Source organism: Venturia canescens, chromosome 4 (genome assembly GCF_019457755.1).
Source record: "Venturia canescens isolate UGA chromosome 4, ASM1945775v1, whole genome shotgun sequence".
In the NCBI taxonomy this organism is placed as follows: domain Eukaryota; kingdom Metazoa; phylum Arthropoda; class Insecta; order Hymenoptera; family Ichneumonidae; genus Venturia; species Venturia canescens.
This window is the reverse complement of record NC_057424.1, coordinates 20,886,478-20,896,195: the sequence shown is the minus strand read 5'-3', so window position 1 is coordinate 20,896,195 and position 9,718 is coordinate 20,886,478. Positions and strand designations below refer to the sequence as shown.

At 42.1% G+C, this 9,718-nt stretch overlaps 1 protein-coding gene across 1 annotated transcript in view; it reads left to right on the top strand.

Moving 5' to 3' along the window:
* Positions 1–293: 293 nt before the first annotated feature.
* LOC122409253 (uncharacterized) overlaps positions 294–9,718 on the top strand; it is a 270,883-nt gene continuing 261,458 nt past the window's right edge. Inside the window, exon 1 of the mRNA XM_043416659.1 lies at positions 294–3,864. Within this exon, the coding sequence (XP_043272594.1) occupies positions 490–3,864 (3,375 nt within the window). The 5' untranslated portion in view covers positions 294–489. The remainder of the gene's footprint in view (positions 3,865–9,718) is intronic.

Sequence of the window (9,718 nt, the reverse complement as noted above, 5' to 3'; positions counted from 1 at the left end):
TCCCTATTCATTGAGCAAACTTTGAAGGCCGAGAAAGACATCGATAGGGAGTGAATAAAAAACGAGGTCGACGGAGAAGCTTCGTTGGATGGAGGAGAGCGAAGAAACCCGATGACTGAGCCCGAAGAAAGCCTAAGGAACTCGGTCCATCTCGACGAATTAAATCTTCCATAGTCAAAGTGTCGAACATAAATTAGTGTCTCTTCGAAGCTCAAGGTTCATAAAGAAAGTATAATCAAAGTGCTAAACAATATATATGTCTCATAATTCGAAACGAGTAAATAAGAAAATATAAAAGTCAAAGCAGACTTGAGAATATTTATAAAAGTTTGGGAAATAATAAAAAATCATAGTTAAAGCAAAAAATCGTTGTATTCGCTTATGTAGTCGCAAAGCGGTTTCTCCGAAAGTGTTTGGCAAGTTATCACGGTGTGTGGACTGGGTAGAATCCTCGGCTACATCGGCGGAAGACCGTCGGTGGGGGCCGCAATGTCACAGTCCGGTTCTGGTGGGTCCAATGGGCCTCAGACACAAGCCCAAGATCAAGACCAGCGGTCCGGGGAGCAAAAAAATGATTCTGTATTGCGGAGCGATGGACAGACGTCACAAATTCTCTGCCAGAATGGTCGGGCAGAAGCAGGAACGACAGCGGTCGATAACTTGAAGCCTGACATATCGAATGGCTTTGAAAATCGGACGATAGAGTATGAAAGATTCGGAGTGCACGATCGAAACCAAAGTACGGTCGGGGTTTTCGAACAGGCGCCCCAAACAAGAGCGCCCTTACAATATCCGGCGACCTTCAGTGATTTGCCGCCGGAATACACCGCTACTTCTCAACAAACGATCCAGTATCCCACCCTTCGGCGTCCATCTACGACAGGGCAACTGGAAGATCGACATCCGATAATCGCTCAACTACCACCGCAGCAGTATCAAACCGAAAAAGCACCGAGCGACAGAGTCCAACACGTATCCCAGACAAGTACGCAGACTTTGCCGGTCCAAGCGCAGCCTCATTTTGTGACGGAATACGTGAGCGATCAGGTACCTCAATATACACAGATTCGGGCTGGTCAGTTTGAGGTACGATCGCAAATTTATTCGCAGCAACAGCAGCCCCAGCAGCAGCTCAGAGAGTACGGAGATCGAGCCGGTTACGTGACAAGAGATGTCACGTACCGAGAACAAGCTGGAGCCTCCCTTTATGGACACCCTCAAAGTACCGGAAATCCAGTTTTCTCCGGAACTGGTCCTTACGTTACCGTTCAACACGCTGGTTCTCAACTACCTTCGCAGTCGACAAGCCCGCAGCCCCCTTATTACACGGGCGTTGTCTTACCGAGCCAACCACCGCCAGGTTATGGACAATTCACCACTGGACAACCCCAGTATCCGTACAGCCAGTATCCCCAGACGGTGATGAATCCTATTCCGTACACACCTCACGGATCGATCTATCAGCCACAACAATTCAGTCAACAATCGCCTAATCCACAAAGATTCTCACAGGATTTGTCCCAGTATCAGGCCCAGCCGATAATCCAGCCAATTGCTCAAAACGTTATGACAGCAACGGAGAAACCTGGTGGACGTGGGCCCAAACCCATGGTCCCACCGAGAGGAAACTCAAAGATCACTCATGGCGATCCAAATATCAGGAAACAAGCAACTGTTGAAGTCCCCGGACAAAAGGCGGCCGCGGCTTTGCCACCCAAGTACGAAGCACCGATTACCCAAAACCCTCAGGTATCCCAAGAACAGGTTATCCGAGGTGAAGCAACTCTCTTGATCGCTGGTACTCAAGTTGGTCCCGACGGACAAGAGCGGCGATTCTTGTCACCAATTAATCAAAACCCAAGAACCCGACAGGACGGTTTGTACGTTGATCTCAACGGTGAACAGGTACCAAGAGACAACGCACCGGAAAGTATTGCGTCAGAATGTGGATTCTATGTTTCGAGATCTGAACATAGAAAGTCTGTTTCGGTGGATGTTACAACAAGTTTCCAAAGACGCAACGATACGATAACTTTTACTTTTCCCGGTGACAATGGTCAGCATGATACAATAGCAAGCCATAAGACAGCTTCTTTGGGTGAACGAAAAAGACCCGAGAGTACACAGGTGTTTCCTATTGAAGCCAGACGAGTCGATCCTGTTCTTCGAGTCCCACCGATGACTTTTGATCAGCGACAGGAGAATCGGAAAAGTATTGTTCCCGAGAGAAAACCAGAATGGGGCAACGTAAGTCCGAATCAGCGTCCAGGAACAATGTCGGCTCAGGAGAACAGACGTTCGGATTACTTCGAAGAGCATAGACGATCGCCAATGAATCTTGAAGCCAAGAGAATGGAAGACGTTCGCAGATCACCAATGCCCTTCGTATCGATCAGAGATTCCTCCAACGATCGTGCCACCCAAAAAAGTCCTTCCTTTGGCAATCAAAACTTCGAGAAAACGAGACAAGAGTTGGCCATGTGGGCAGAGCAGCGACAGCGTCAGGATCTCGAACGAGGAATGTTCCCTAATCAAATGTTCTCCACAAGTCCGCGCTCCCGTAATCCCTCGGAGGAGAGACGGGAATCCAGGATGATTTCATCGGCTGAAGATTCTAGGAAAGATCCTCGTTTGCCACCAGCTGTTTTTCAGCCCATATCCAATATAACGCAAAGCAGTATAATGGAACAACGACGACACTTGCGCCACGTTAGTGCTGATCTCACCAAGCACATGGAATTTTCCAGGAAGGATTTTGATGACCAACCGATCACAGGCTCCGTAGCAAACTTGGTCCCGGTGTTGAGTAATACCATATCTTCGCAAAGAGCGAGCCCCAATCTCTGCCACCAGTACCCTGCACTAAGTGAGGCGAAGCTAGACTCAAAGACTCTGCAGCTGACAGTTGTTACAGATTTCGTGAGTGATAACCATACACCAAAATCCGGAGGTGAGAGCAGCGATCATATCATCCATAGTCACCGAAAAAGTCACAACGCCTCGACAAACTTATTGACTCACAGCAAGAGTCAGGCTGAAAATCTTCAGAGTCAAGCAGAATCGCACAACGAGAAAATCGATTCGCTTCAGGCTCAACAGCAACAGCAGCAACAGCAAAATCAACACATGCAGAATCAGCAGATGCAAAATCAGCAAAGTCTCGATATGATATCAGAAAAATTGAGCCAATTCGAGCGACAGCAGAGTGATCTGCAAGCTAAATTACAATGCTTGCAGAATCAAAATCAAATTCTTGATAAAGTCGCGATGTTTCAACATCAAGCTGATCTTCACGTGCGATTTCAGTGTCTCCAGGAGAGACAAGGGGAAAAATGTATGAGGCAATCGACTGATTATCAGCCCAAGAATTTAGTAGCAGAAATGCAGCAGATGAAATTGAGTCCTTTGCCAGATCATCTTCTCGAGGCCGCTAATGACAAAGCAACTAATGCACAAGATCAGCCAATACAGCAAGCTTCGCATCGCCAATCCCTTTTTCCAGTTCCAACTTACATATCGGCACAAAGTCTCCAGAGTCAGGCCTGTCAATCTTTGACTTGTGAGCGGCTGTCACCCCGCTTACCACTTGTCGATTCCGCAGATCAAACTACGTCTGTAGTCGGACAAATAGCGATGGCGAGCAATGCGGAATTCGAAAGGAGCGAATGCACTCGTAGCTCGTTGCAATATCGATTGACGTGTCCGTCAGACGTTCCTGAGAACGTCCCGGTCGTGGCATCCACGTCGGTTACAGCAAATACGTCAACGATTTCGGGATCTAGCAACATGACTGGGACCTTGAAAAAGGTGCCGCCGGAAAAACCACCCAGAACGTCCCTCATAGTTCTGTCACCGGAAATCGAGGTAAATCGATCGGTTTTGTCTCATGTATCTTAATATTATACTAAAAGAATTAAATAATGATCGTTTTTAGTTTTTTTTGTTACCTCATTTCAAATTACGATGCATGATCCATTTGTTTTTATCATTATTTTTCTCCCCTTGGAACTTTTCAGTTCTTTGACTTGTAATGACTTAAAGAATACTGAAAATTTGTTGAGAAAAAAGTTGAATCGCCATAATAGCGGTTGGTAGATATTCAGTAATGAGAGTTTCTGCTCGTTGCCTGCAGGCTCTCCGACGCTTGAAAACTCGTTATACGGATATTGGGCTAGATGTTTTCTCGGGAAACTTGGTTACGTATTTCGTGATTTCGTGCTACGGCTTCTTCTCTCGAGTCCCTTAAATTCGCTGCATATACAAATGAAAAGTGCTGAGCTCCGCTGGTGCATGTTACGAAACTGCATTATTGCTTTACATCCTCAAAAGTGAACTCTCCAAAAGTACATATCCACTTGAAATTGCTAACGCAAATTTTTTATATTCATTGCTGAGTAAATGAAACATCAATATTTCGTAAATTCTTGATGATTCGAACAGCAACGGAAATCTGCTAACGAATTAATTTGTCTTTTCAAATTCGTCGACGACAGCCTCGAAAAAATTTTTTTTTTACGCTTCCAACATAATTTCACTAACAGCAAACTCGGTACGACTGACACTTTCGTGTGCTCTTTCGTGTTAACCTCATCGCCCTGTATTCATTGCTCGAGCTTCAGCAAACAGCGTTTTCGCTTCAATGCCCCAATTACGACTACTTTTCTTTCAAGTTTCTTGTGTGCATTTGACACACCCCGGTTCTTTTGAAGTATCAACTTCAAGTCTTACGACACTAACAATCTTCTGCACTAATTATGTTGACCGTTATCATTTTTTCGAGGTTATGCCGGAAGCTTGAAAATTCAAATTCGTATTTCTTTGCTCACAGTGAGCAAATTCATTCAACCAATGAGTAGTTCTATTTGTGATAAAAATATTGAAGACGAAAATTCTTCCATATCTGAGCATATGAATAGGGAAAGAATCTCGAATGTAACTTTCAATTTTATTCAATTCTTGGCCTCCAAAAACATCTGCAGACATATATTTTGAATCCATCAAATTTCAATCTACAAAAGAATCTTGAGAGTCGTCATAAAAATATTACATTGAACGACTAAATGAATTAGAATATGAAGCCTCGTGATATTTGAGATCGGAGTACGATTGAACGAAATGTTGCATGAAAAATCAGCAGCAAAAAATCTCTCAAAGAAATTTTACGAGGAAGACATCAATAGATTAGAAAGATGAATGCAACTCTTATGCGTACTTTCATCTCTGAGTGGAAGTGATGGAAAAAGTTTGGAGTGGTATTCCGTAAATATGCACGTACTTTCATATAGCAATGCACATGAGCTGTATAAATTCATACAATAAATATAGCGAATCAAACTGCAGTGAGGAAATCTCACATTTCCACGTAGATTCTCAACAGAATGTACATGAAGAACGGTGTCTTCATCTTGCATGTAACTCAAGCACGTATTTCACTCTCTCATATTGCATATCACTTTTTTTATACGAGAAAGTAGTACCTCTGGAATAATAATATTTGTGCGAGTTTCTTGGCTGGATGAAACACATTCTTATGCATAACAAAACATGCTCATGTGCGTGCGTAAAATTTACTTTAGCTTCTGCAAAGATATCTGGATGAAAATGAAACTCAAAAATGGTTGATTAAATCACGAAGTTCCCATTGGCCGACATGGCAAATAGTTTATTTCTTTCGGGTGAAATGAATGGAAGTGAATACCTTCAAAATATTTATAAATGGAAGTATCGATTGAAACTAGGAAAAAAAATCAAAGATATTGTGAAACAAAAACCTTCGGTATTTATATTGATCAGAGAATTATATGACTACAAAAATCATGGTGCAGGAATTATACTTAGCAAAACAATTCCACAAAAGGAAAGTAATCAACGTGAAATTCGATATGAAATCAATTGGGTCATACGAACCAATTCCCTGAATGTTTTTTTTAAATTTCATTTCTTTTGATCTTTGCAAACTGTAGCCACCGGCACAACAGTATCCTGACGATACCAATCAAGTTATAGGTTACACCAGAGAAAATTCAGCTGAAGCTGAACACGTCGAAAGCAAAAACAAAAATAATAACGACCCGTTGAAACTTGCTCGTACGAGTCCGACCACACCGCCGTATGCAGCGACCCAATTTTATCTAGTATGTGGCCCGAATCCGTTTGATCATTCATATAAAATGAATATTTTAATTTAGGCATTTGCATATTAATCACGAATCGAATTGTTAATTAAACCAAAATAAATGAGCAAATTTATTAGTCGTGTAAGATAAACTCCCAGCATGGTGATGCGAGTCACAAAGCTGAATATTGGGTAAAGTGAAACGCGATTCTTCTCGTTTAAAATAAAAGAAAAAAGCAGAAAAAGTCAGTACGGAGACTTTGCAAACAACACCACGTCTGCCATATTTCTTGCTGCAAACCCAATTTCATTAGGGACTGCAGTCATCAGGGTATCTTTTCACTTCTCACTCTTCAAGTTATTACCCTCTAAGTGCAAAACATTTTTTCCTATTGCGACCGTAATACAGAAATTTTAAGGTAAACTTATTTCTTTTATACCTGCGGAAAAGGTGTGAAAAATGTAAAATTGAACTTTTTACAATTTTTCTAATCACTGATTGACATTTATGAAACGTGCACACGGAGCTTTGTTTTCTCTGAAAATTTAATTGAACCCTATTCTCGTCGAGGTTCGATCGTAAAATATTTCCCATGTATTTCTCGTCGCTGCGTGGCTGCGCACATTTTTATGTTCTTTAGTTCTATTTTTTTTTTTTTGGTATCGAACACGTATAGAAGATTGCGGTTTTATTCGGGTAGTGGTATCGGGCAATTTTTTTCCATCACGAAAATTTCGAATAAAAAAAACGTCCGATATACGTGTGCGTGGTGGAATTTCGGGGAAAATGCTATGCATTATTTTATCTCCCATATACAATGGGAATCATACCGATTTATTTGCTTGTCTATATGTGAATATAAATACCGCATCGTATACTGTTGAATTTTACGGCTTAACAATGTTTTTCCTCCGAAAATCCTTTTCTCTTTGCTCACACGGTGATTGGAATTTTTTGATGGTGTGACCAAACTTTGAATCCTTTGACATACGTGGCTACATGCGTAAAGGCCAAACAAACGTTAATTACTTTTCAAAAATCACGTTGTACTTAAAATAGAGCACAGCAGCAAAAACGGGATTGGCCCGAGTCACCAAATATATGGGGTGAGATAAGCTTCGCCATTTTACAACTGACCGTCGACGGAAACCTCCATTTTGAACGCCATTTTGTGTATCTGCACCATAAATACGAGAAGCAACGAATTACCTGGGTAAATCTACGCGATCAACAACCAATTCAAATTCAAGGCTGCGCTGTATGATTGAACGTGGAGCGGGGAAGAAGTGAACAGAAAAGGTTGACAAAGCGAGCTCAACGGAGAATAATTAGGTGCCTATCGATTTTTCAGCCTCACTGGCGGAGGACGAGGGAGCGAAAGAGAAGAAATCTTCCATCCCTTGTTCCTTATTTTCGTTCTACTCTCTTCTCGCTTTACCTCTCCCTTGTTTACTCCTTTTCTTCCTCATTCACTCAATCTTTCACGATTCAGGCCCCTTGCGTTATCGTGTTTTCCTCAGGCAACAATTCGTACGCGAAAAAATTTATAGCAAGCCCCAAATGAATTGTTAATTAACCAGTTTGGATAGATATGCGCCGTGTGCCATTGATTGCATGCCAAATGGGAGGTATTGATTTGAGAAAATATATATTGAGCATACGGTTTGAGAGTTTTCCACGCCTCGGTACTTTCGATGAAAATTGAACGCGTTTTCGTTGAGCTCGCATCAAGCAAATCGTCTCAGTTATTACACTTCCGCACAATATTTTTCGTGTTAAACTCAATATCCGATGCTTCAAACATCCGAAAAAAGGAATTTCGAAACAAGTGAGAAAACTAGCCCCAGGTATGAATCCAGAAAACGAAATTTTATGGGGACTTTTAGTTTGGTCAGAAAGTTACAATATAAATGCATTCGGACGCGCATCCACCGATACATAAACGTAAATATCGATTTTTCCGATCCCGAGACAGCTTATTGCGAACGTTATGAGAACGTAGTTTGCGTTAACTTTTATTGAGTTCACTTATACGCGATACACCCCACCCGCACCCTCCAACATCCCTTGTTAGCATTAACTGACTTTTACTCTAATGGGCTTTCAAATCACGGAGAGCATTTCTCCTTCTTACGATAATGATCGCGAACCCTGGAACATATCAAATCATGTATGGGTATGTATGGGCTTTTCCGGAATCTGCTCCAATGTCTCGGAACAACGTTCATTTTATCATCGTTTTCAATGCTGATCAACTTTCATCTGAGACTATTTATTTTGGGTAATTGGAAAATGAGACGCGTGAGAAAGTTTCACCAAAAATAATACTTTGCCATCGCGCATAATGTCTGGGCATCATATTGACACCTGCAGAGTTTCCACTACAAACCAAGTGAACCCTCATTTAACTTTATTACAATTCACCGAATATCATATTTCCTGGCTCCATTTCGGACTAAAAATGTCTGTTTCTGGCAAAAACTGCCAAAATGCCGATACGCCACGCAGCAACGATGGTATCATAATAATTTTGTGTCTGCAAAGGATATTCCTGACAATCGAACTACGGTAGAGGGACGCGTGTGATTCGAAGTGGAAGTAGAACAAAGAGTAGCCACATAGGGATTCGGGGTGACGTGGTCATTCTCCTCAGAAGAATAAACTCAATCTCATGAAAAGCGTGATAATATGACGGGGCTCGGTTGCTGCAGTTTCTAGCTGGCCATTCTTCGCCGGCCACTAACGGCATTCGCAATAACAATAATCGATAATCGATATTTCGAAAAGAAGCTCGGACGGGAATAAAATTGGCGGTGTCGGGCCTCGGGAGCCACTGGGATTCGCAGGCTGTTGCACGATCCTTGCAAGCTCTGAAAACGATAATAAAAATCTTTAAATGATAAAATCCCCGTCGCGTGCGAACTCGACAGTCCGAGATGAAATCTTTGGGCCAAAGACCTGACGCTTGGTCCTTTGAAACGATGCGTTCTCGTTGGGAAAACGACAGGAGCCACGATAACAATGAGCTTTCGAGCATTAATGTGTCGTCTCGCCACGAGGCGAACTCTTAGTCCGGTGAAACGACGTCCACGTTTGAACTTTACTCTCCGAAAAAGAAAATATATACGAGATCCCATTAAAAATAATAATCATTTGAAAAACATTGGCCCTGTCGTTGAAAAGCATTTATTGCGCTGTTTGAAAGCCCCTTTGTGATTCGGGAAAACACCGCGTCACAGTATACATACGCTCACATAGAAAACTGGATTCTTGTCGGTATTCATGTTATACAAGAATCCCGTATAGAATAACAAACCTTTGTGTCATTGGGATTGAGCTGGTCTGATAGAATTTTTTTGTTCGAAAGTTCTTACTGAACCCTGCGTAAAAATATTTCGTCTGCACTATCTCGAGCGGATATGACAAAGGCAAAGGTTGATTGAAAACAGATCGTGATTGTCGCATCTACGTTTTATAGTGCGTTATTTTTATCCGGCGTTTTCATAGCCCATACCAGAGTGTCTGCGAAAACGAGATCGCCTTCGTCGAAATCCTCGTGGAGTCGTACTTTAGCAAAGAAAATGTGAGGTTCAATTTTCTTC